At 32.1% G+C, this 27,992-nt stretch overlaps 1 protein-coding gene across 6 annotated transcripts; it reads left to right on the top strand.

The window, feature by feature from the left end:
* Window positions 1–2,847: 2,847 nt before the first annotated feature.
* Window positions 2,848–27,412, top strand: LOC127710890 (caspase-7-like). Of its 6 annotated transcripts, XM_052216851.1 has the most exons (11): window positions 2,848–3,021; window positions 12,132–12,242; window positions 12,449–12,508; window positions 14,236–14,346; window positions 14,553–14,612; window positions 16,340–16,450; window positions 16,657–16,716; window positions 20,783–21,066; window positions 21,841–22,058; window positions 25,122–25,248; window positions 26,478–27,412. In XM_052216851.1, exons 2-11 carry the CDS (start codon window positions 12,148–12,150, stop codon window positions 26,657–26,659), a joined length of 1,308 nt encoding a protein of 435 aa, XP_052072811.1. In that variant the 5' UTR covers window positions 2,848–3,021; window positions 12,132–12,147; the 3' UTR covers window positions 26,660–27,412. The 6 variants fall into 6 exon arrangements, with proteins under 6 accessions (XP_052072811.1, XP_052072815.1, XP_052072814.1 ...); XM_052216855.1 differs by lacking the exons at window positions 12,132–12,242; window positions 12,449–12,508; XM_052216854.1 differs by lacking the exons at window positions 12,449–12,508; window positions 14,236–14,346.
* Window positions 27,413–27,992: the final 580 nt, after the last annotated feature.

Genomic DNA, 27,992 nt, shown 5'->3' with positions numbered 1-27,992 from the left:
ACCTGTTAGATAATATTGACATTTGGACTTCGTCAATATAATCTAAACAGGTCCATATATAACGTATTGACCTCGATCATGTTTGATAAATATGTAAGGTTACCATTGGATTACCAGAGGTAACCAAATTCATTATATGTGTAAGATGACAAGAGGTAATCAAGGTCGTATCTGTGTTAGTGTACCAGAGGCAGCCGATATTAATATCGGTGTATGTTGTCTAGAGGTAACCAAAGTCAATATATATTACATATAGCGTTACTCTTTTTTCATTTTTTATTACGACCACGTGGTTCAAAAGATATTTCATGTAGCTGAAGCCTTGTTTCTATTTTGAAATATATGGACGCTATGTTTCTATTTATATATTCATTTACACTATACTCCTAAATTTAGATCCGGATATTTAAGCCGTTCTGGTCCGTTACTACTCATTACCGTCTCCTCGGAGACGTTCTTATAAGTTGAACGATGGACAGTCTTCGGACTGAATGCTTTCTTACTACCAGATTGGAAGATATTACTGACTCTTTCATAGTAAAAATCTGTTGATTGGTTGGGGAAATTTGAAACTTAGTAAAATGTCCTTCAATCCCGCAGAGAAACGGGTTTGAACTCTTTATTTTAGTTATTAAGTTGCATCGTGAACAATATTGTATTTCGGTACACAGGAACATTATTCTATAAATAGCCGAAACTCCTGCTATATTGTAATGTATAAAAACGCACACGTGTTCATTCCACATTTTATCCAGTCGCTCGTTGTTATGAATGTTAAGAGTCATTATAGTTAACCTGTATACGAAATCCTAGGGATACACTGCACATGCTGTTTTCCTCGGTTATACATATTGATACTTAGTAAGAAAATTCGAAGGCAACAATTTAATTGAAAAACGGATATAACCAAATCAGTTAATATCGATTAATATTGATTAATACGGGAATAATTTAGAGGAGGGTTTGCGCTGGGTAAGATGATGTCTAGCTTTTCTTACCGTGGCAATATAGCAGAATGTGAAGAACATTAGACGAGGGGATAATGATAAGAAGAAAAAAACGACTCTCAAATTATAAAAGCAATTATTTGAACATGTTAGTATATTTTAATTTCTAAATATGATTTAAAGGAGATTTGAAGTATACATAAATAATTTAGACAGGCAACCCAATTAATCGACACACAAAACTCCTTACTTCTAAAGTTCAAACAGCGCATGCCTCTTACAAGTTATAAAGTCTTCTACAATTAACATATTTTGTTAGCATTTAACCCTCCAAAGTCTAGCTAGATATAGAAAAATTGGGAATAAATGTTAAAAACAATTAAGGAAAAAAATGAATTAATATATATAACCGAAAACAAAAACAATGAACAGAGTCAGAAACTTATACTTGTTTTGGAGATTTATTGACAATTTATACTAAACATGCTATACGAAAAAGAGAAAAGAAATACATCTTAAAGACGAAAATACTGTTGGCATTGGATTATTTTAAAATGAATGTTTTCTAGAGGAATTTAAAACATGTATACACATACAAACACTATGATGATAAAACAGAAAGAGATCTACATGTCAACATATAAACGCTCTCCCACAAAAGAATACGTAAAATCCGCATGTTTAGCTTTGAAAGGTAGGTACGATATAAGCCTTATTTTTCTCCCAATATCGATCAAGTCCATCATGCGACAAAGTGAAATAGAACGAATTTTGTCGAACGCTTCGAAAGTTACGTTGGAATGTATACCCGGAAAAAGCACCAAAAACAGACTTTGATGACATTTTTTAAAATCTTTTTGATTTCAACGAAATTTGGGCTTGAATGGTATAAAGAGCTGCATGGAAAAATATTTTCAAATTTAATCAGCTATGAGACGGCTAGATTTTTAGAAAAGTTATTACGTGTTTAACATTGAAGTTCATTTCCATAATACACTATTTACATATTATTCAATATATAAATTCTGGACTTTCACTCAGTCTAACGTTATATATGGACCTGTAAGTTAATATTGACATTTGGACTTCGTCCTCGGTCACTATAATCTGTACAGGTCCATATATAACGTATTGACCTCGTTCATGAGTGATAAAAATATAAGGTTAACAGGGGTAACCAGAGTCAATTTCTGCTTCAGGTGAGCAAAGGTAACAAAGTCAATATAATTATACATTATGTGTAAGATGACCGTTGTTAACCAAAATAAATATCTGTGTAAGGTGACCAGAGGTAACCATTGTCAATATCTGTGTAAAGTGACTAGGGGTAACCGAAGTCAACATCTGTATTAAGTGACCAGACGTTAGCAAAGTCAATACCTGAGAAGGATGATATGACTGTAACCAAAGTCAATATTAATGTCCTCTAATCAAGTGTAAACATCAACTACATGAACAATGAGATAGTAATAATGACATTGGTTTAATACTTTTTTCTTATACCTAAATGTATTTTTGTATCTAGTTTTAATATTCTTATAAATCTTCTTTCATACAAATTTTGTACTTATCATTTTCGATATATTAAGTTTCTGTTATAGCATTTAAGGGTAAATGGTAATTCAGAATATAAGGCTGTTCAGATGAAGTTTTATTTAAATACATACATCTTCTTATATCTATGTATGACGTAAACATCTGTAATAAAACATATTCTATGAAGGACTAACCAAGTTTAATTAAATTCACGGTAAAAACCAGTTGCATGCTCCCTTACATTTAATTGTTTTGTTATTGTACCAACAGGTACTTACAGGTACTATTTCGATGTAAATTTAATAGGAAGTAGAATTATGTATTTGAATTATTTATAGAACAATAATATTACTAAGGAAAAATATTACTATTTATAGAGGTGATTTCTGGTCACCTTATAGCGAAACTATTATCCTTGTGCAAAAAAGAAGGTATTTGCAGAACAAACCAGTCTTTTAATTTACAGGATATGCAGTTTCAAGTGTTCTTTGAATAGAGAGAAGGGAGAGAGGAACAATTGATTTTCACAATCTCAAAGGTTAGTTAATTTAAATAAATATAGTGTCATATTAAGCTTGAAAAGATTTATAAACTTTTTATCTGCGCTAAATAATTATTTTCATTTTTATTCGGTTTTATCAGTGAACTCAGTTTGGTTTCACTTTCAACTGTTAATTTTTCATAGTTATTAAAGCGAAACTAGACAGGGAACCCCAGAAAAAACCTTTGAATTATGAAAGAATTTACTGTCTAATTTGAGACAATTTACTGTTTAATTTGAGACAATATACTGTTCAGTTTGAGACAGGTCACAGAGATGTTCACGGTAATAACTGAATATGTTGGGGACAATCACCCAATTAAATAGGTTATGTGTGGGTTTGTGGACTAGTATTTAAGACCAATGGATGCAGTGCTGAACATCCCTGTTTCGGTTCTAACTCGGGGTGCTGGAAATGTCAGTACATCAGAAAGTTGATTTTCGGAGAAACTTGGACTTGAAACTTTGTGCTATTTCCTGTATTAATAACAATAACATATATACAAAACAATGAAATGAATGGAATGACAGGGCTCAATGTACAATGGTATAAAGTACATAGTTTATGGAATTAACAGTGAAAGGCGAACCTACTTTATAACAGACAGAACAATATTACAAAAGTTTGACAAGTAAACTGTAGTCACCAAAACAAAAAAGTTCACAATACCTTATAGGTGTTAGCTTTTTATACACATAACAAGGCAAAAGTCTTTTCTTTAGTTCGAGAAAAAAGTACATTTAAAAAGATTCACCCTCCCTCACAAATTTTTTGTACCCAGACGACCGGAGTTTATGCTAGAATTGGTATTTTTGGAACTTCATTTGGTCTTTGACCTTGAGATCAATCTGCTGATATCTGTTCGGTTGGGCTGTTCCCGCCGAGCAACTTGGAAGACCTCTACTAGTACTTCGGCTTCCTCCACTATAATAGCAGACTTCCTTTGTACTAGCACTTCTTTTGTGTTTGAGTTGGGATTGACCTTCTAAATATTGTTGTAAATACAACAGTTACACATCTTCATTAATCCCGAAAGGAAATGTACACGGATTCAACTGTACCGGCCTCGTTGTTCTCGAGGGATGCTCCGAATAACGAAGGAATCCCAGGACAAACATTTAATATCCCGTTTGGTGTATGATTTACTGTAAAACAAACATGTTATTTTGAATTCAATGACAAATAATTACATAAACAGCAACAACTTTTGGTTAGCAACTTTTCTGAATACCTGATTGTTTATAACTATGATCCCTTGGAAGAAGCTATTTTCAGAAAAATTAATCTAGCAACTTATTCATGTTCTGGTAAAGATGCTTACCAAAAGCTGCTACTATGAATCTAAGCAAAAATTGTGTAAATTTAAGCAATGAACAAAACTTTTGAATAGTCGTCTTCTTTGAAATAGTTTTTTTTAAATATTTAAATGTAATTTGTTATATGTAAATCATAAAAATCGAAATTGAATTTGTTGGGTTCATGTTAAAAGTTTTTCCCATTTAGACAAATAGATATCTCATAAATTTTTAAGAAAATTATCTATAAATAAAGGCAATAGTAGTATACCGGTGTTCAAAAGTCATAAATCGAGTGAGAGAAAACAAATCCGGGTTACAAACTAAAACCGAGGGAACACATCAACTATAAGAGGAAAACAAAGGAACAACAGGAACACTGAAGTGCAATAAAAACAAACGCCAACATACATAGAAACGAACTATTAGATAACAACTGCCAAATTCTTGACTTGGTACAGGACATTTTAAGAAAAAATGGTGGGTTGAATCTGGTTTTATGGCTAGTAAAACCTCCCGCTTATATGACAATGTTAAAAATATCACTAAAATGGCAACACTACGTGACAGAAATACAGCACAAACATACGCAAGAACACTCGTCACAGAGAAACGCGCAAACAAATAATAGTCGACACAATACGCAAACCGCATAACAACCACGAACATCTTCCATCAAGGACAGACACCACAGGACATCACAAACAGTGACGCACTTACGTAACGAACATGCAAACTCGAACTTTATGCAATTATTTTCACATTCCAAACAATTTTCATGACAATGATGGTAATGAAAGGCTATTTTAAATTATTTGTACTATAAACGATAAGACATAACACATTATCCAACCGAAACCATAACAGAAACATAAAGAATAAATACATGAATGTTGGATGTACAAAATACCGAGACACGTCGTATAGCAATGCAAATTCACACTCGATATGACAGCCATATTCGGGAATATGTCACGTTCGGTATTTAGCAGGCAAACGACATAGATGTGAAACCACTATCTAAGACGTGGTAAAAATGTCATTAGTTAGTTTAGACACAGGCACATCGTATAGGTCAACCAATTCGTGATGGTTTCCATAAAATTTACGGAGTGTCATTTTTAATTTTTCCTCCTCATAACTCTGTTGGGGCAGTTTCTGCGTAAGGAGCACACTCCTGTATAAGAAGTCAGTATAGTGTGAACATGCACGAGCATAACGTATCAACTGAGATATGTAAACACCATACGACCACTGGTGTTAAACTGATAATCGTAACTGGAATTACGACGATCCCAATATGGCGACGGCAGAAATAGGTAAAATCTTTTCAGTCATTTTTCTCAAATGTAGCCCGTTGTTGTCAAGAGTTACTCAGCTGCAAGGTTTTTCTATACCATTACATCATATTTAAATCGTAACGGTGCACTATAATTGTCTAAGCGCTTAGAAAATTACCGTCCAAAAATTCGGGATGATAATCGTAATTCGATGGCATTTTTCTTGTTTGATAATCGTAATTTCTTTATGGGATAATAGTAACTGAAAAATAATAAATGTGTCTTCCAGCTTGTCAATGGTATTTTGCGTGTAAAACGGCAATGTCCAGTTAAACGATGACATTAACGTGCAAAATAAAAAAAAATGAAGCAACTTACAGGTTAATAGTTAGGACAAATTTACTTACATGTATATATATATCTCGATTTATAACTGACAACAATATGCATAACCTTTTAATATATACATGTATCTGTTAAAATATGGAAAATGAAGCAGGTGTCGAGTCAGTTATTGTGGTAAATAGATAATTTAAATTATTTCAAAGTTTCAATGTTGTTTTCGCGTTTAGGGTTTTTTTGGAAGTGGGGAAAAGGGGGGGGGTATTAGCATTATCCCATATCCCAAAAGTGCAATCCTTTCAAATAAAAGTCCCGTATACCACATTTCAATATGCCATATGTTTTGCCTCAAATATTGCATATATCCAATCGACTTTTAAATCAATAAAAAGGGCAAGTTAACCTTCCCTATCTCAATATTCCCTATACCACGGGGGTGGCTGTGGGTTACTTCCTATATGAATATATAAGTTATAACATGGAACAGTTTTTTGGTCTTCGGCAATATATGAAAGGGGATTTTTTTTTTAAATTTCATCAGCACGCCAGAAGTCACACCACCCATTCCCCCGTGCCTTATACAGACCTCATTTATCATAAGATCACTGTCAGTTTTGAGTTCCCTGTTGTTTATATTCGGGGATGGGTCCACAAATCATGTAAAAGGGAAATGGGGGGGGGGGGGGGGGTGGGGGGGGTGCTATAAACTGAACGTTTATACTAAATTTCTGCGAGAAATGAACAAAATTTTCCATCAGTTACTTAACTGCATTATTGGATTTAACAGATGATACTTTGATTGGTGGATATGAGTTTTCATTTTGCCCTTTTCCTTATATATCAATAGAAATACATATACTAGTAGTTTAATTTTGGAGTGAAATGTATCCCGGTTAAAATAGCCGTTCATATTTTTCAAGTGAATTCACTTTTGTTCTGTTTTACAATGATATTTTATATGATTTTAAAAATTAAATTCAAATATTTTTATTAAATATCCATGCATTTTATGACGTTTCTTTAAACAGGGTGGATGATAAAGGATCTAGAACTATTATAGTTACCAGACTGAGTTTATTGTTACTATTGTTTATTGTTACTTGTGTTTATTGTTACTATTGTTTATTGTTACTTGTGTGTATTGTTACTTGTGTTTATTGTTCCTTGTGTTTATTATTCCATGTGTTTATTGTTCCTTGTGATTATTGTTCCTTGTGTTTGTTGTTCCGATGGTTTATTGTTCCTTGTGTTTATTGTTCCTTTTGTTTATTGTTCCTTGTGTTTATTGTTACTTGTGTTTATTGTTTTTGTTAGCCTTAACTAAATGTTGCGTATAGTCTTGCGAAGCATTTGAAGGACTGAAAAAAAACACAAATATATATTATATATATATATATGTGTATTGGTCCTCAGAAGGCATAATATGTATATTAGATCATCACGGTCGAAACTGGTTTAATTACAAAGACTTTAATAGATAATCAAACAAATATTTTGTGCTTCAGAAATTTGCATGACAATTATGAAAGGCTAATTTTTGTTTTCATTTGATAGAAAAGTACTAAGTATATGGTAATTATGCAAGTACAAAAATGTTCTTTGTTACCTTCAATCTTTTTTCTCTACAATAACTTCCATACATATGTATGCAGCATATTTTTCATATACCAAGTATTTATGATTTCTTGAATCAGTTTGTTTCTGATATGGCGGAATATGCGCTATGATTTCTTAAAGTTGCAGTCATTCTTTGAATAAATATAGCTTGTAAGGTAATTTAAGGCCACATCAATTTGATTTCTTGATCTTCGGGCTTTTGGCCAAACTATTAAAGAACACAAATCCATGTTTGCCAATGAACTCCGTCACCATGTGCTTAACTCCATAACACACAAAGCATTCCAACTTTTCTCTACTCTTATATTATCATTAAAGGTTTAAGGATGTCATATTATTAGAATGCCAAACTAAATTGGTGTTGTTAAAATCTATAATTATTTTCTGAGATATCGAAATGTCAGTGACGGTCATGAAGTAGCTAAGCATTTTTATAGTATTTATGGGCTATACAACATTTTACACATTCAAAAAGGTGTGACATTTGTTTTCAAGTCCGTTTTTAAATAGAATACCAAACAATATTTCTTTTTAACTCTAAACATGAAGAGATCATGATGACATTTTTTTTAATTTTCTCCCATATTTTGTGACGGTCCTAGTTCCTGGAGCAGGAACACTGAAGTGCCACAAAAACAAACGCCAACATGCATAGAAACGAACTTTTTGATAACAATTGCATATTCCTGACTTGGTACAGGACATTTTAAGAAAAAATGGTGGGTTCAACCTGGTTTTATGGCTAGCCAAACCTCCCGCTTATATGACAATGTTAAAATATATCGCTAAAATAACAGTACGCGACAGAAATACAGCACAAACATACGCAAGAACACTCATCACAGAGAAACGCACAAACATATAATATAATAGTCTTTATATGTACAACCAAGTCTAAACTGAAAACAACGTTCAAACCTATGATTGCGTTTGATAAAAACCGCTATTTTTATACGTGTGCATGTAATACAAATTTCGTTGTAGAGGGGTCTAAATACAGCACAAACAACATTTTCCAAAAGACCAAAAAAGTGAAAAAGTATATTTTAACAAATCGCATTTGACTAACAGGTCGAACAACTGATGTTCTTAAACCCTGTTGACTACCATTGACGATTACCAAATAAAGTGATCACAAAGATGTAACAAAATGGATCTTTATACAAATTTAATACCAAACAGAAAACAATAAACTTGCGGCAAAGATGGTAAAACCACAAACATAAGGTGCTATAATTTTTTTACACCATATCCGGATTTCGACAATTAATGTCTCTTCAGTGATGTTAGGGATCGAAACAGTATTTGGAAGGCCATATAATTTACCTCAATTTAGGATAGACTCTTGAATTTTAAAGAGTCGAAATAGGATGAACGGATTATATAATCCGGAGGGAAAATATAATACAAGCCCAAACGAAATAAATATAAACAAGTCTTAATTGAAAACAACGTTCAAACCTATGATTGCGTTGGATAAAATCCGCTATTTTTATACTTGTGCATGTAATACAAATTTCGTTGTAGAGGGGTCTAAATACAGCACAAACAACATTTTCCAAAAGACCAAAAAAGTGAAAAAGTATATTTTAACAAAAAGCATTTGCTGTTACAAAATTTTGGAAATTATTTAAAATTAAGGAATGTATCTCCCTCATGCAAAGCTCTGATTCCTTGCCCAGCTTTGGCTATACTTTTTGTCCTTTTTAGTGTATTGCTCTTCATGTTTTTAATAAGCTTTAGATTTTCAAATATTTTGGCCTCGAGCATCACTGAGGAGACATTGATTGTCGAAATGCGCATCTGGTGCAGAAAAATTGGTACCGTGTATGTTATTGACTAACAGATCGAACAACTGATGTTCTTTAACCCTGCTGACTGCCATTGGCGATATATATTATCTTGTTAAAACTGTTCATATTTGTCCAAGTTCTTTCATGTATGTCTGGAAGCTGAAGGCTTTCGTAAATGAATACACAATATAACATGATATGATAAGAGCTCAAAAAAGTAAACTTAGAAATATTGTCTTTTCAATATCTTGTTCATGTATTGCATTTGTAATTAATCGCTGAATCCTTTTACAAATTCAGGCCAGTATTTCATATTACCCAGTATTTATTCGTAAAACCAACAAAAAACAGGATGTGTACCGTATTTCTCACTGGGCTGTGCAATACACAGAAAACAAGGGGATTTGTGCTGCCAACCCTGTTAATAAAGTCTCTAAACTTATCATGAAATGGATTTTTTGGCGGTTCAGATTTGATCTATAACCCTTAAACTGTGCTGGGGACATATTTTTGTCCCTTTTCAGTCGGCTACGACTGTGGACATGTGTGTCCATCTGTAGATAACAGAAGGGAAGGTTTTCAATCAAACTAAATGATAATTACAATTTTATTTTCCTGATTTTGGATCCATGAAATTCAAATGAAAAATAGTAGGACGTTTTTGAAAATTCTTTTCTGGTCAGTTAACAATTCTAAGATACACTTATTAGTCAGTGGGACAACACAAAAACAAATATGCTTGATTTTAAGTTAAAACATTTCAAACATCACATCATCATGATCATATGTAAAAAATTAATACGGTAAAGCTCTAACAATAATCATGTAAGACTTTAACCAAATAATTTAAATACCCATAATACACATGAAACATGAAAAGAATAACAAGAATCACCCAAAATACTGGACAGTACAATAGACCACATCAACTATGAATGTCTGATTCTTCCTTAAAGAAAACCATTGACCATAGATAAAACATGATCCAGATTGGGTCAATGTGTATAGACAAAAAAAGGGTGGGTTTAAATTAAAGCGACATTAATTTACAATGTTAAGAAGAGACAAATCAAGCTAACCAACATAAAAGGACGGAAGCTCATGATTTCAAAAGAAACCAGAAAGGGTGCGTCGTCAAAGTAAGCGTCTCTTGCTATGCATGCATCACCGATATGCGAACTAATACTTAGTCAAAATGTAACAAATGGAAATGGGACACAATCGGTAAAATTACAGATCAGACGACTATACTGTATCTTATGATCTAAGACCGGTTTTACCTGTACACAAATTCCGGGAACACATTTGCCTAGTAAGATGATATGTTGTAACTTGTAAAATAAAAGCCTACAATAAAATATATGCAGAGTGCAGCTATTACCATTATGACTGCTAACTCGTGAAGAAGTTCCATCTGATTCACAAGGATTTGACAAGACATTGGTCTACTTTCTATTCTGGTATTTATCATAGTATATAAAAAAGAAGATGTGGTATGATTGTCAATGAGACAACTCTCCACAAGAGACCAAATGACTCAGAAATTAACAACTATAGCCCATACCGCATAGTCAGCTATAAAAGCCCCGAAATGACAAATGTAAAACAATTCAAACGAGAAAACTAACGGCCTAATTTATGTACAAAATAATGAACGAAAAACAAATATGTAACACAGCAACAAACGACAACCACTGAATTACAGGCTCCTGACATGGGACAGGCACATACAGAATGTGGCGGGGTTAAACTAGTTTTAAGGCGCCAACCCACCCCTTACCTGGGACAGTGGTGAAACAGTACAACATAAGAACACACTATAAAAATCAGTTGAAAAAGACTTAACTCATCAGATGGATACAAATAGAAATACATGCAACAAAATCACAGAGTGGACGTGAACGGGTACTTGTACATCCAAACACCAAAAAGACACTAAATACAGATCTGGGAGTACTCGCAGTTACTGACAGCTAGTTCAAAGCCAAAAACTAATAAAAAGAAATCATGCATCTAAGACTACATTATCAATCAGTACATTAGCCATTGTAATTGCAGCTTTCACATTTACGTTTAATAAGAGGATCCTGAAGGTCTTTAAAACAGAACGTAGAACAGAGAGTTTTCAAATCTTTATAATCAAAATGTGGACACATGATTTCTTATACTTTAATTGGATTGTAAGGAAGTTACGATTCCATTCATACAAAATTTCTCCATTTCATAAGTTACATGTAAAACGATGGTAATAAAAAATAAATCACGTAAAAAGTCTGTAGAATACATATTAAAATTATATAAGCATTGCTTACCTTGTTAAATGAACATCAGGCATACATTTATATATTATTTATAACAGTAATTTATAAAACTATACAATACATGCAAACGTTTAGCACACATCATTATGGTGCACGGCAGTTAAAAATAAAGCTTTAAGAAAAGGAAATAAAAATTACTGACTACACAGTCTCTAATGGGAACTGATGTGGTAAGCAAGTAGCACTATGTGTCTTAGCCTTATGTGTCTTAGCCCTATGTGTCTTAGCCTTATGTGGCTCTCATGAAATTTGCAGTACAGAAATCCAAGTATAATATGTGTACAAATAATTGATAAAATTGAAAACTTGATATATAGCATGTATAGGAGCAATTGTCCTCAAATGACGACTTTTATCTCTATTTTTTTGGCATTTTGTTAAAAGAACTTCAGAAACGAAAATATGGATTGCTAATAAATTATACACTGTATTTGATAGAACTAATATTTATATTTCAGAAAAGGGATAGTCAGTATGAGTGAAAAACCGGATGAAACAACAAGAGGAGCTGAGGAGGTAGATGCACAAGGTGGGGGTAGCCAAATGGACTCCAAACATACCAAAGAAGGGTTTGTAAATATAATCAATAATTAATAAACATATAATCTATATTATGAAAATAATTGTTCAACTATCTATTCAAGTTAATTCATTGATTCTCATGCCTTTCCACTGTACGTTAAGCATGAAGATACCTCTATCTTTATATATTGTCCTAATAAAATTATTTAAATAATACACACCAAGTAAACCAATATTGATTTGTACATTACAGTTATGACCAAGCTGAAACTTCTCATGGCGAAGATGATCAGATACTGCCACCAAAAGATGCGTAAGTCAGATAACCAGAAACATAAGTAAATCAGATACAAATGAAGTTAAGATAAAAGTGAAGAAAATACCAACTAAATATTTCTAACTAAAACGTTTCATATATTTGAAAGTTTAAATATAACCCAACCTCACTATGCATCAAACATGTACAACATTTTAGTAGATAAGAAAACATAAGGTTTTTTATGGTTTATTTGTAATTTCATGCTTAAATACAAAAAGTTCTGACATGTTTGCAATTTTGTTTTGATATTAAAAAGAAAACATATTTTAATTTTTTGATAGCATTATTTGTAGGCACAATTTCCTGAAATCAATAACTAATCTTGAATTTTTGTCCATTGTTTCAACAATCACAATATTAACTAGAACTGCCGTTAAAATATTTTATAGCGGATGTCACCCCGGTTACGCAACCAATTTGAAAATTCAAAAGTCGAGTATCACATCAGCACATGCCAGTTTATTTCGATAAAATTACAGATCAGACAACTGTATTGTATCTTATCATCTAAGACCGGTTTTACCTGTACACAAATTCCGGGAACACATTTGCCTAGTAAGATGATATGTTGTAACTTGTAAAATAAAAGCTCACAATAAAATATCTGCAGAGTGCAGCTATTAACATTATGACTGCTAACTCGTTAAAAGTTCCATCAGATTCACAAGGAGTTGACAAGACTTTGGTCTACTTTCTATTCTGGTAATTATCATATTAGCCAATTTAATTGCAGCTTTCACATTTACGTTTAATCGGAGGATCCTGAGGGTCTTTAAAACAGAAAGTAGAACAAAGAGTTTTCAAATCTTTATCATCAAAATGTGAACTCATGATCTCTTATTTTAATTGGATTGTAAGGAAGTTACGATTCTATTCATATAAAGGTTCTTCATTTTATAAGTAACATGTAAAAAATTGTATAACAAAATATATCACACAATAAAAGATTTTTTCAGACATGAGACGTTGTAAGATGGAAAAAAATGACAGCATGATCTTTGTTGTATAACTACTAGGGCCAAAAACAGTATATATTGTTTGTTAAGTCAAGATAGAAAAATTAAAGTCTGTAAAATACATATCAAAATTACATACGCATTGCTTACCTTGTTAAATGTACATCAGGCATACATTTATATATTATTTGTAATAGTAATTTATAAAACTATACAATACATGCACACATCATTATGGTACACGGCAGTTAAAGACAAAGCTTTAAGAAAAGGAAATAAAAATTACGGACTACAGTCTCTATTGGGAACTGGTGTGGTAAGCAACCCTTAGCCCAATGTGTCTTAGCCCTATGTGTCTTAGCCTTATATGCTTTAGCCTTATGTGTCTTAGCCTTATATGTCTTAGCCTTATATGTCTTAGCCTTATGTGTCTTAGACCAATGTGTCTTAACCTTATATGCTTTAGCCTTATGTGTCTTAGCCTTATGTGTCTTAGCCTTATATGCTTGAGCCTTATGTGTCTCTCATGAAATTTACAGTACAGAAATCCAAGTATAATATATGTACATATAATTGATAAAATTGAAAACTGGAAAACATAATATTGTCATCAATTCTTTATAGCATGTATAGGAGCAATTGTCCTCAAATGACGACTTGATCTTTATTTATTTGGCAATTAGTTGAAAAGAACTTCAGGAACGAAAATATGGACTGCAAATAAATTAGACACTGTATTTGATAGAATTTATATTTATATTTTAGAAAAGGGATAGTCAGTATGAGTGAAAAACCGGATGAAACAACAAGAGGAGCTGAGGAGGTAGATACACAAGGTGGGGGTAGCCAAATGGACTCCAAACATACCAAAGAAGGGTTTGTAAATATAATCAATAATTAATAAACATATAATCTATATTATGAAAATAATTGTTCGACAATCTATTCAAGTTAATTCATTGATTCTCATGCCCTTCCACTGTACGTTAAGCATGAAGATACCTCTATCTTTACATATTGTCCTAATAAAATTATTTAAAGAATACACACCAAGTAAACCAATATTGATTTGTACATTACAGTTATGACCAAGCTGAAACTTCTCATGGCGAAGTTGATCAGATACTACCACCAAAAGATGCGTAAGTCAGATAACCAGAAACATAAGTAAATCAGATACAAATGAAGTTAAGATAAAAGTGAAGAAAATACCAACTAAATATTTCTAACTAAAACGTTTCATATATTTGAAAGTTTAAATATAACCCAACCTCACTATGCATCAAACATGTACAACATTTTAGTAGATAAGAAAACATAAGGTTTTTTATTGTTTATTTGTAATTTCATGCTTAAATACAAAAAGTTCTGACATGTTTGCAATTTTGTTTTGATATCAAAAAAAAAAAATACTTTAATTTTTTGATAGCATTATTTGTAGGCATAATTTCCTGAAATCACAATAACTAATCTTAAATTTTTGTCCATTGTTTCAACAATCACAATATTAACTAGAACTGCCGTTATAATATTTTATAGCGGATGTCACCCCGGTCCGCAAATTACCACGGTTACGCAACCAATTTGAAAATTCCAAAGTCGAGTATCACATCCACACATGCCAGTTTATTTCGATAAAATTGCAGATCAGACAACTGTATTGTATCTTATCTAAGACCGGTTTTACCTGTACACAAATTCCGGGAACACATTTGCCTAGTAAGATGATATGTTGTAACTTGTAAAATAAAAGCTCACAATAAAATATCTGCAGAGTGCAGCTATTAACATTATGACTGCTAACTCGTTAAAAGTTCCATCAGATTCACAAGGAGTTGACAAGACTTTGGTCTACTTTCTATTCTGGTAATTATCATATTAGCCAATTTAATTGCAGCTTTCACATTTACGTTTAATCGGAGGATCCTGAAGGTCTTTAAAACAGAAAGTAGAACAAAGAGTTTTCAAATCTTTATCATCAACATGTGAACTCATGATCTCTTATTTTAATTGGATTGTAAGGAAGTTACGATTCCATTCATATAAAGGTTCTCCATTTTATAAGTAACATGTAAAAAGATTGTATGAAAAAATATATCACACAATAAAAGATTTTTTCAGACATGAGACGTTGTAAGATGGAAAAAAATGACAGCATGATCTTTGTTGTATAACTACTAGGGCCAAAAACAGTATATATTGTTTGTTAAGTCAAGATAGAAAAATTAAAGTCTGTAAAATACATATCAAAATTACATACGCATTGCTTACCTTGTTAAATGTACATCAGGCATACATTTATATATTATTTGTAATAGTAATTTATAAAACTATACAATACATGCACACATCATTATGGTACACGGCAGTTAAAGACAAAGCTTTAAGAAAAGGAAATAAAAATTACGGACTACAGTCTCTATTGGGAATTGGTGTGGTAAGCGACCCTTAGCCCAATGTGTCTTAGCCCTATGTGTCTTAGCCTTATGTGTCTTAGCCTTATTTGTCTTAGCCTTATATGTCTTAGCCTTATGTGTCTTAGCCCAATGTGACTTAACCTTATATGCTTTAGCCTTATGTGTCTTAGCCTTATGTGTCTTAGCCTTATATGCTTGAGCCTTATGTGTCTCTCATGAAATTTACAGTACAGAAATCCAAGTATAATATATGTACATATAATTGATAAAATTGAAAACTGGAAAACATAATATTGTCATCAATTCTTTATAGCATGTATAGGAGCAATTCCTAAAATGACGACTTTATCTTTATTTATTTGGCAATTAGTTGAAAAGAACTTCAGTAACGAAAATATGGACTGCAAATAAATTAGACACTGTATTTGATAGAATTTATATTTATATTTCAGAAAAGGGATAGTCAGTATGAGTGAAAAACCGGATGAAACAACAAGAGGAGCTGAGGAGGTAGATGCACAAGGTGGGGGTAGCCATATGGACTCCAAACATACCAAAGAAGGGTTTGTAAATATAATCAATAATTAATAAACATATAATCTATATTATGAAAATAATTGTTCGACTATCTATTCAAGTTAATTCATTGATTCTCATGCCTTTTCACTGTACGTTAAGCATGAAGATACCTCTATCTTTACATATTGTCCTAATAAAATTATTTAAAGAATACACACCAAGTAAACCAATTTTGATTTGTACATTACAGTTATGACCAAGTTGAAACTTCTCATGGCGAAGATGATCAGATACTGCCACCAAAAGATGCGTAAGTCAGATAACCAGAAACATAAGTATATCAGATACAAATGAAGTTAAGATAAAAGTGAAGAAAATACCAACTAAATATTTCACACTAAAACGTTTTATATATTGGAAAGTCTAAATATAACCCAATCTCACTAAGCATCAAACATGTTCAACATTTTTAGTAGATAAGAAAACATAAGCTTTTTTGCAATTTCATGTTTAAATACTAAAAGTTCTGACATTTTTGCAATTTTTTTTAATATAAAAAAAACACACATTTTAATTTTTTGATAGCATTATTTGTAGGCACAATTTCCCGAAATCACTATAATTAATCTTGAATTTTTGTCCATTGTTTCAACAATCATAATATTAACTAGAACTGCCGTTGAAATCATTTATAGCGGTTGTCACCCCGGTCCTCAACTTACGACGGTTACGTAACAATTTTGAAAATTCCAAAGCCTATATCACATCAACACATGCCAGTTTATCTCTGTAAAGTTTCCTACAATTTTGAGTATTTCGGAATGTTTCACATTATTGCAATTTCACTGGCAGCGGCGGTCATTTTGGAAATTAATATATGCCAGTTAACATTTCTGTGAAGTTTCATAAAATTTGGAGTATTTTGAAATTCTTAACATTTTTGCCATATCCTTGACAACCGGGGGCATTTTGAACATTTTCAAAACTCAATCAGAAACTGCTACTTTTGTGTTTTCCCATAGGGTTCGATATTAAATATATTACGGAAAAACCACTGCCGTGTAAATCCTACGATCCTCAAAATCACCCAAACTCTTATATAGTAGACACCTACGTTGCATAAAAATTTCACGCATTATAGTTCAGGAATATTCAAATTTGTTTTGAAAAACAAAAATTATAATTTTTACATTTGTGTAGTTTCCATAGGAATTGTGGCCATTTGGAAAATACACACGATGTCATGCACATACACAGATGGTGGTCCAAAAGTCCCTGAGATATGTCGCGGAAAAAAGTTGAAAGAATAAGAGTTATAGCGAAGAAACGAACGAAAAGCAATATGTCACCCGACATTCGTCTAGGTGACAGAAATATTGCGAAGATTTCTGAATTTACAGAAACTGATTCTAGACTAATAATTCTCAGTATTTCTGAGAAAATCTACTGAGACATTGAGTAAATAAGAAAGTTACAAGGTAGACATGCACTTTTAAATGCCAAATATGCAGAAAGTGACAATTTTTAACAGAAACTATCATAATTAAAATATATATGAATAAAATTAAAGACTTGTATATGCCATTACTTAAATTAACCCAATAAAAAAACTACAAAAGTATCTAGAGGTCAACTTAACCTTTTGAACAGTAAACATGTGTCATTACATTATATGAATATGAAAATAAGGGATACTGAGATTTTCTATAATTACCAATGTGGCACCTAACCAAATACCTAGGCAAAAAGATGTGAACAATTGCAGTTTACTGTACAGGTCAATATGAGCAAAACCCACATCAGTAAATGTAAGCTATTTAAAATTTGTGAGCGCTTGACCCTGTCCTGAAAAGAGTTTGACTCATCAGATCAGTTCTTTGTTTAAAAAAAATATCCAAAATGATATAAAAAACACGAAGTACAATCTAAATAAACTCATGATAGATACCAGGATTGAAATTTTGTATTTGCGCCAGACGCGCGTTTCGTCTACAAAAGACTCATCAGTGACGCTCGAATCAAAGCGTACTCACAATTGCTGAAGCTAGTTCAAAGCCTTATTTCCATAATAATTAACCCATGTTTTCCCTAAAATGTAAATCAGTGCCCTTCCAACAGATTAAATGTAAAGACATTATAAACAGTCTTGGAATAGCATGACCATGTGCAAGCTCTAAATCGCTGATACTCGTGGTCAGTTTTCAGATACTAAAAGCAATAAATCAACAACATCTGGTATATGGAATGATTGTAAGGTGACCCTGTCTGTCTGGTAGGGTTAATCTGCGTCTTATAGCTTACCATATGGCATGGGTTTTGCTCATTGTTGAAGGCCATAAGGTTAACCTCATTTTCATTGGTTTATGTAAAGTTTCTATGTTTACGTCACTTTTCAGACATCATCAGCAATAGTTCAATTATATTTAGTGTATTGAATGATTGTAAGTGTACATGTTAGCCTGGTAGGATTCATTTGACCTTGACCTCATTCTCATTGTTCATTGGTCAAAGTAAAGTTTTCATGGTTCTCATATGCATTTTCTTTAAACAGTAGTTTAACTATATAATATTTGGTTATGGAATGATTATAATGTGCACATGTCCATCTGAGAGTGTTCATCTAACCTTGACCTCATATCATGGATTGTTAATAAAAAATAAAAATATTTGTGATATTTTTAATAAAACCTTGTCTCAACGTCTTTCAACATAAATTCAACAAAGATCAGTAAAGCAGGCAAGCCATTTCAGCTTGTGCACTCTTGTTTTATCAGTTTAACAAATTGTTTTTTGAAAACAAACAAATACAGATATATCTATGTCATAAATTGAAATAAAGCAATTGCATATATGACCTGTCAAGATTTTCAAACAAACAAATAGTTACCTTGGAGGTATCTCGGTAGTGTGCTCTTTCTGAGTGTTGAACTTATGGGCTGAAACACTGAGCAATCAGGTGATAAAAGACGTACAAATTTGTATTTGCTTCTATCTATAACCACTTCATTAAGAAGACTTAGAGTCCGGGAAAACATGACCTGCTAGGATAGCATGTCCATCTGTTACCTGTGTTATCTTGGGAACATCACGAAACAAACAAATGAAGGTTTGTTGCAAAGCATATACTAATTTAGAATCCATAACCAGATTTACATGCAAAAACAAAATTTATAACATGGAATATGTAAACTTAAGGTTATAATTTGTGCTCTTTGGAAAGATAATGTAAATATTATATCTATAGGAAGAATATTTATAAATGCCACTGTCTTTTCATCATTCTGTTTGTGCCTTTTTTAAGTCAAGAGCCTGTAGTTAAGTAGTTGTCTTTGTTGCTGACTGTGTTTTATTGTTAATTATTTTGCATGAATCGGGCGATTTGTTTTCTCTTTTAAATTGTTTCACTTTGTTGCATGCCAGAGCCTTTTATAGCTTACCGTACAGTACAAGTTTTTTCTTAAACATTATCGTGATTATGAAACATTGATTTAATAAGAAAAGTACACGGTAAAAATATCCTTTAAATTACTAAATATGTGGAAAATTCAAAAAGGAAAGTCCCTAATCAAATGGCAAAATCAAAAGCTCAAACATATCAAACGAATGGATAACTACTGTCATATTCCAGACTTGGTACAGGCATTTTCTCATGTAGAAAATGGTGGATTAAACCTGGTTTTATAGCTAGCTAAACCTCTCACTTGTATGACAGTCGCATCAAATTTCTTTATATTGACAACGATGCGTGAACAAAACAAACAGACACAATAGGTAAAAATGTCAAAAATAGGGGTCCAGCAGTCAACATTGTATTATCATCTTAATCACTATAAAAACAAACAAATGTAACGAAGAAGCACAAAAAGGCATACATCAAATTTAACATCCTAATTTTGCTTTTTTATTATACGATTTTATTTATCAATGTAAAATCCGCCCATAAAGGATGGGAGGTTTTAAGTACTGGCGTAAAATCGCGCGTTTGAAATTCGCACAGGTAGACATAAAATAATTTTGTCGTTGTAAGTGGCGTTAAAAACCAATCAATCAATCAATGTTGGAAATGACATTTACAATTTCATGTAACAAAACATATATATATATACATTTATATAGGAAAAACATAATAAGGCTAGAAATGCATTAAATATTTATATTCAACATGAATAATCACATTTTGTCGATTAAGACACCAAATGTTCTAAAATGTTCTCCATAATTTCCTACCGGTTTCACTGTTTCACAGATATTCGTGGATATGGTTGCTTGTGACGTCCTTAGGGGTTACGTCTATTAGCGACATCATTATTAGATCCTGAACGTCATAATATATATATATGTGTGTGTAGAAAGCCTTAAATCATTATTATTTGTAGAATAACGCCTACACTAACAGCCTTTGAAGATATAAAAGATGAAGAATTTGATTCAACAACATATATGAAATGTGGAAACGTTGGGAAAGCAGTAATTGTTAGCAACTTTATGGATGGCTATACCCCGATAAGAGGATTAAACGTGAGGTCTTATGCCAAAAATGATTGTGATTTGCTAGAAAAAACACTTAAACACCTTGGATTTCAACCATTTGACGACAAAGAGAACAGAATGGTGTACAAAAACCTAACAAAAACAGAGTTTGAAGCACTGTACAATAGAGGTAATATGATAAATAATATGAGTCGACAATTAAAATCTTGATTAATTTAGTGTGTATATTTGATAGCATGCACATTGATCATTGTTAAAAGATCTTTTGATTACATTTCCTTAAAAATATATAGGATTTGAATGCACATCAAGTCAGATAATGGTTATTTTTGACAATCAGGTTTTAGAAATTTAAAAGAAAAAGAAGAAATTATACAATGATGGTATAAACTGAATAAGATCTTCTGACTACCCAGTCACCTTCTTTTCGTGACCTTTGATATCTCAGGAAAACTGAAATGCTTGTCAGTTAAGATCAGAGTTGGTCATACCTCGCACTGATAAGCACAATTATGGCTCACAACCTCAGAGATTACAGACTACTGATCCCCGTAGAGTACTTCTTAAACCCCAACGTGATTGAAGCCCAACGTTAATGCTGATGGAAGGAAATTATGATAATGAATTAGCTACCAACCACAGTACTTGAAATTATCATTTTATCTTAAAACTATTCAACGTGGAATGCTACAATGCTGAAACTCATTAGATTTACAAAAAATAATTCATTTGCTCATGTTGCTCTTCGGAGGTTAATTGACCTGTTTATTAAGTTTTGATTTGATTGATTACTAAATCAAGCTAAAAGGCAACAAACGAACTTCTCAAAATTGGAACAAAAGGAGCAGACAGAATTGATGTGTTCAGTGAAATAATCCTTGCCACTCTCTGGTGTTAGTTTAAAAAAATTAGTAGTCTTATTTCAAATTTTAATTACTATTAGTTGCAAAGGAGACCGACTACAGACCTAAAGGAAAAGAGGGATATACATGTGTACTATTTATTGTCATGTCATATGGGAGATCAGGATTGATACAGTGTCATGCAGAACCAGGAGAATATGGGGACCCTCCATTTGTAGAACAAAAACACATACAGGAAGCCTTCCAACCACAGAATAACCCTTCACTGGCTTTGAAGCCAAAATTATTTATTATCCAGGTTTGTATTATATTTACATGCGTACTTACTTGTAACTGCGTAAGCAGAAGTAGCCGCTCGACTATGTCGGTCCATTCATCTTTGGAACAAAACTTTCGTCAAATTTTTTTTTGCTTTTATGAAAAAGAATGATTTTATATTTGGTCTGCAGCTTGATCTTGCAATATTTACATCTGCCATGCAACCAAGTCCTTTTTTCTGATAGTTTGAAATTTTACGACAATCATTGGACAAGGAAATGTTTTGTCAAATTTTTCTTGGCTTCTATGTAAGGGAATGATTTTTATATTTGGTCTTCAGCTTGATTATCTTTTAAAGCTGTAGCGTGTAAGCAATTTTTACATCTGCCAGGCAGTCACTTTCTGTTTGCCGATATATTTTTTTTATTTTAAAACTGGTGAACAAGGAACATATTTGTCAAACTTTTCTTGATTTTTACGGAAGGTTTTGTATGCAGCTTGGAAATGATAATTTGTATCAATTATTTTGGGGATGATCAGTTATGCTTTAGTATGCATGTCTCCTTAATCAATTGCATTCAGTGATGCAGGTCCGAACAAGGTATCGGTCCTGTTATATTTGGATAGAGATATATTCTGATAAAATAAAATTCACAAGTTTAAAATGACCTATCTTTTTAGAATAATTAGCACTCGACTTAAGTGTTATGACTTTATGTCTGTTAATACAATTATTAAATAGTAATAAAGTGTATCATAAGACCTTTGTGTTTGATAGCATACATTTTTGACAGTAACGGAAGTGGAGAGTAATGTTTTTTGTTTCTGTCAGTGCATCCATCTTTCATCCATCTCTTATCAGGTAAAAGTATAGTATAATACCATGAAATTGCGGTTAAACTATAGTCGCCGTCATGTAAAATTTGAATCTGGTTAATATTTCAAATTATCAATTGCGTTCATTCGAGATGACGTTTTTCTCTTAGCGGAACCTGAAATTATCCCCTAAAACCACTATTGAACTAACTTTTATTGTGATTGCACTGTATAATCCTGACCTTCAATTTATCCGAGACGATTGTCAGTGTTGGAGTCTGACATTGTTTTCACCGGAAGTGTTGTCGTGGAGTTTCGCGTTCAGTTAATTTACATATTTTTCGGACCACTAGGAACGTTTGATTAATTCCACGGTATGTTCTAGTGCAGACTATAGGCTACAATAAAGAACGGGAAACTGTATCACATCAATGACAGGAATATTGCCGTTAAAGGATCCTCATAGAATCAAAGATGGGGGATTTACAATGAAATAAGGTTTAAGATAATGTAAAGTTCAGGATTATACGGTGCAATCACAATAAAAGGTAGGTTAGTATTAGTTTTTGGGGAGGAATATTTTAGATTCCGGAAAGTTAAAAACATTATCTTAAATGAACGCGATTGAAGTTCAAAAATATTTAATAAAAAAACAAGTTTATATTACACCTGAAGCTTAGTAAACATGTTCATGGAATGATCTTTGGAAAATATATGCCAAAGCAGGTGTTTTTACTGACCTTGAAAGTCTTAACCATTATGACATATTTTTGTTATTTACTGTATACTTAATTTCATTGATATACATTTTCTTGATTTTACAAAAACATCACCCGATCTCAAAGGCCATGTGAAATTTTGCCATCACTTGATGTCCATTGTCGTCGTCCGTGTTCCTCCGTGGTTGTAAACTTACTAAAATCCTTCTATTCTGAAACTAGTGGGCCAAATATAACCAAACGTCACATTAAATGGTTCTAAGGGAAACTAGTTTAAAAATTGTATTTCGGGATTTGATCATGTAACAAACATGGCTGATGTTGCTAAACATATAACATATGGGTAAAATGCATTTTGGCTTTTATCTCTAAAACTAAAAAAACAGGTAAATATGATCAGCAGGTACAGGTCTGTCTCCCATTAAATTTTTTAGAAAAATCCAAAATAAAGTAATTGCCCTCAAAATGTCAAATTTTAGACAAATTCACAGCTTTATATCCCAAAGCCGAAACAGTAAGAGCAAAACTAGTACGGTAAAAATGACCAAAATGTCAAGGTCAATCACCCAGGATATTTTCAGAGGAATCGGACAACCTTGTGTGTAGTGGTTGCCTCTTAAAGCTCATTGTTTTGAAAATTTCGAAGTTTTTGGTAATTAACTGGAAAACTGTGACAGAGAGAGAGAAATATTTACAGTATATTGACCAAAACAATAAGATCTACAAATAAGTCAACCAGATAAATGAGTCAATTGACCCCATCTTTATCAATAATACCCTTAAAAGCTGTTTTGTAGCAACTGTATGCCATTTTTGCAGCAAAAATAATAGATTGAGAGAATTTGTTTAAATGTTAAGCAAATTAAGATCTACAAATAAGTCAATATGACTGAAATTGTCAGTTGAACCCTTATCAGAGTTTTTGCCATTGAAAGATGATTTTTACCCATTAATGGAGACAAAATAATAAAGAGAAACTGTAAATAGTTAAATTGTTCAGCAAAATAAGAACTACAAATATATCTGCATGTACAAAAATTGTTAATTGATCCCTTACAGAAGTTCTTTCCTATGAAAGATGTTTCACCCCATTTTTTGCCATACAAAAATGCCAGGTAAAAAATATAGGTTCCTTGGAGACTGTGGTTTAATCTTTCAGACAACTACTTCCTGGTAACTTATACTTTGATTTTTTGAGTAGGGGTATACTTAGCATGACCGATGAATTCTTGTTTGAAACTTGTGCATAGCTTGTGATTTAGTTCAATAATCAACACTGAAGAAAATAAGATTGGCCTTGGTTTCACTTTAATGCCATCATAAACAGATTATATCGAAATAAAGTATTTATTTGTTGGAAAAGTTTTGATTGCAAAAAAGGGGAAAAATTGATATCATATGATCATTATGACATTGTTTGCCAAGTGAGCAAGTTGTGCTCCAAGGTCAGCTGCCACGTGAAGGATGCATGATCCTGTCAGCCTAACGATTAAATACGGTTAAACAGGGGCTTTGACTTCTTCCTAGAAATCCTGTTCCTTTGTATAGTCTCTTTTCTTTTATATCAGACTATTCCTAAAGGAACAGACATTAATGATGGAAATGAACCAAGTGACGTAGAAAAAAAAGAAACCAAAAGAATACCAAGAGAAGCAGATTTTTTGACATACACAAGTGATGTATATTGTATAAATAGTAGGTATTGTTTTAACAATTTTCAATCATTCAAATATTATTTTTACAAGAACAATTGTGACATCAAAAATGTCATACTCACAAAAAAATCTATTTAAAGAAGAAGGGCATTATGACCTATTTGTATTTCAAGGAACTTACGTTTTTGAGAGCTACTGCAATTTTCCTCATAAGATAAGAAAATAGATAAAAAAATAAAAACAAAAATGAAAAAGAAAAGATTTCTTATGTTATGTAAAGTCATTTTTTTGTTACTTCTTGAAAGCTGATTTTATCTTGTAGTTGTGCACCTTTCATTATGGGGCTATTTGAAGATGTTTTCCTCTTTTTAGGGCCATGCATCAATGATACATGAACCTTACAGTTGTCACTTTGATCATTCGTCTGTCTATCTGTCCGTCCGTCCGTCCATCTGTCCGTCAACATTATAATAAACGCAAAACTCCTTGTGGGCATGTCAGATTTATAGTTGTGATTTTATTTTTCCAAATATTCTAATGTCTATTCATGTTCATAGTTTTATGGAAATTCAAGGTCTACCTGGCAACCAAATAGGGAGAAGTAAAGGCCCAACGTGAAGAATTCAAATAGATGTGAAGGATCACAATTATAATGCTTTTTATTCAATATATTTGCCTACATTTTGCCTTCTTTTTATTTAATGGAGCCTTTTTTCACGACAAATGTTAAGGTCTTATTTCCTTGTTCCGTGGCTTGAATACATTAATGAAGGATTTGGAAAATAACACATTCACTTTTGCTGAATCTCATAGAAATTTCCAAGAAAAATCTGTTTAGATTTCTCCCATTTTTGCTAAATAACAATTAATCAAGAACCCCTTTCATAAACAAAATGTATATAAATAAATGAGTATGGTTGGAAAGGGTCCTATTTGGCTCCAAATATTAAGTCAAATGTTTCAATACAAAAAATGTTTCAAGATGTAAAATATATACATGTACTAAAATGAAATAGAACTATTGTTGTTGACCTTTACTTATATTGGCGTTGACTTCAAATAGGCCAAAACAACATTTTGATGAAAGTTTTCAAAATCGTCTGCATTTCAACCACATGATCATATATATATATATAAAAATTAAGAGATGGTATGATTACTTATGAGCCAACTATCCAACAGTCTGAGAGTCAAAATGACATGAATCCCCCGACATGAAAACAAGAGCAGGATTCAATATACGAATAATTTTCTAGTTTTCTGTTACAGGTGATCATGGCAATTGCTTCATCAAAGCTATTGTGGATGTTTTAAAGGATCAAAAGGAGTCTGCCATGGAGATTCAGAGAGTTCTGATAAGAATGAACAAAAAGTACAAAGACTACAGTAATTCAGAGAAGAAAATACCTTGTGTAACGTCTTCTCTTACAAAGCAGCTGTTCCTTGTGTAAATTCAACATCTTGTGAATAAGTGAACTATTGTTACAAAAAACAATATATAGTTCCAAAAACACATTATTTGATTCTTAACAGTACTAGTACAATAAAGGTTTAATTGTGAAGTACAGAAAAAAGATTTAAAATACGTTGACAAATGTCTCCAAAATTTCAACAGTAAGTTCCTGAATTTCATTGAATGACGTTCTGATAGATCTTATCATTACTGAAAAATGTCCAAAAAGGGATGTAAAATAAAGTTTTTATTTCGGTTACATATACAACATTTATTTCAAACTAGATGCCTATTTTAACAAAAACCTTTATTATGTCAATAGAATTAATAAAGATAGAATGCAACTAGGATTACATACAACTCAATTACAGAATATATCAAAAGCACAAAACAAACATTTTTAAAGGATCTTCTGTATTCTCTGATCCTAGCTTAATAAGTTTCAAGCACAAGCAGAAATGTTTATCAATCATAAGGAGCCAATGCATTATAAATTGTTTTTTTTAGTTTTGGTAATTTGGATATAAGTTTTAGTATATTATAAACCAAGTATGAGAATTTGAGTCAAATCGATGAACATGAACTGGATAGCTATGGACCCTTATATGTCTCATATATAAATGTAGATACTTTGAAAAGTTTGTTTATTCACTTCATATTTTCTTATATGTTGATATTACATGTTTGAAACCTTTTATTTTGTTTTATTTTATAACATGCTGTTGTTTAATTAAAACTAATTTGATGGGTTTTTTCTTCTTTTTTATTTTATTTTTCACGTTTACATTTGTACCTTTACTTATCGATAAATATATTTTTGTAAATGGAAATGCATTTAAATGTCAAATTTTTGAACGAAAATAGGCGAATATGTCAAGAGGCATTAAAAATCTTCAGTCAAAGAAAGAAGGGTAATTAATAATCATGGCAAAAAAAGACAAACAGACAAACAACATTGCACATAAGATTAAACAGATTAGAAACGATTGAGCAACCAGAAGCCAACACAAAAATAGGGATAAACTCAGATGTTGAGGAGGGGTCATTCTATCCTGTTCAACTAATGCCACCAATTGTGTTGCTCACTGCAATTCAAATAATGTAAAAAGTCACATCAAGTGGTGTCATAAAGGAGGACTAGGCAAGGGGATTGTGGTTTTTGCGTTTGATGTCATGTTTTTGTTCCTGCTTAGAATGTTTTAGAATTGTTTATACATATAACATGTAAAGTTCAACAGGATTTGTTGCGTTTACATTGAGGCTTACAGCAAGGATCCCGGGGGTTTCTGGGGGTAAGAAGCATTTAGTTACTTATGTGTATTGTTGTTATT

The sequence above is a fragment of the Mytilus californianus genome, unplaced genomic scaffold, assembly GCF_021869535.1.
Source record: "Mytilus californianus isolate M0D057914Y unplaced genomic scaffold, xbMytCali1.0.p SCAF_8, whole genome shotgun sequence".
In the NCBI taxonomy this organism is placed as follows: Eukaryota; Metazoa; Mollusca; class Bivalvia; order Mytilida; family Mytilidae; genus Mytilus; species Mytilus californianus.
The sequence above is the reverse complement of the archived record's forward strand: the minus strand, read 5'-3'. Positions and strand labels throughout refer to the sequence as shown.

Coding starts and splice junctions, on each gene's coding strand:
- LOC127710890 (XM_052216851.1), top strand. CDS start 12,148: ATGAGTGAAAAACCGGATGAAACAACAAGAGGAGCTGAGGAGGTAGAT. Junction 14,613..16,339: donor ATACTACCACCAAAAGATGC/GTAAGTCAGATA, acceptor TTTATATTTCAG/AAAAGGGATAGTCAGTATGA. Junction 16,451..16,656: donor TCCAAACATACCAAAGAAGG/GTTTGTAAATAT, acceptor TGTACATTACAG/TTATGACCAAGTTGAAACTT.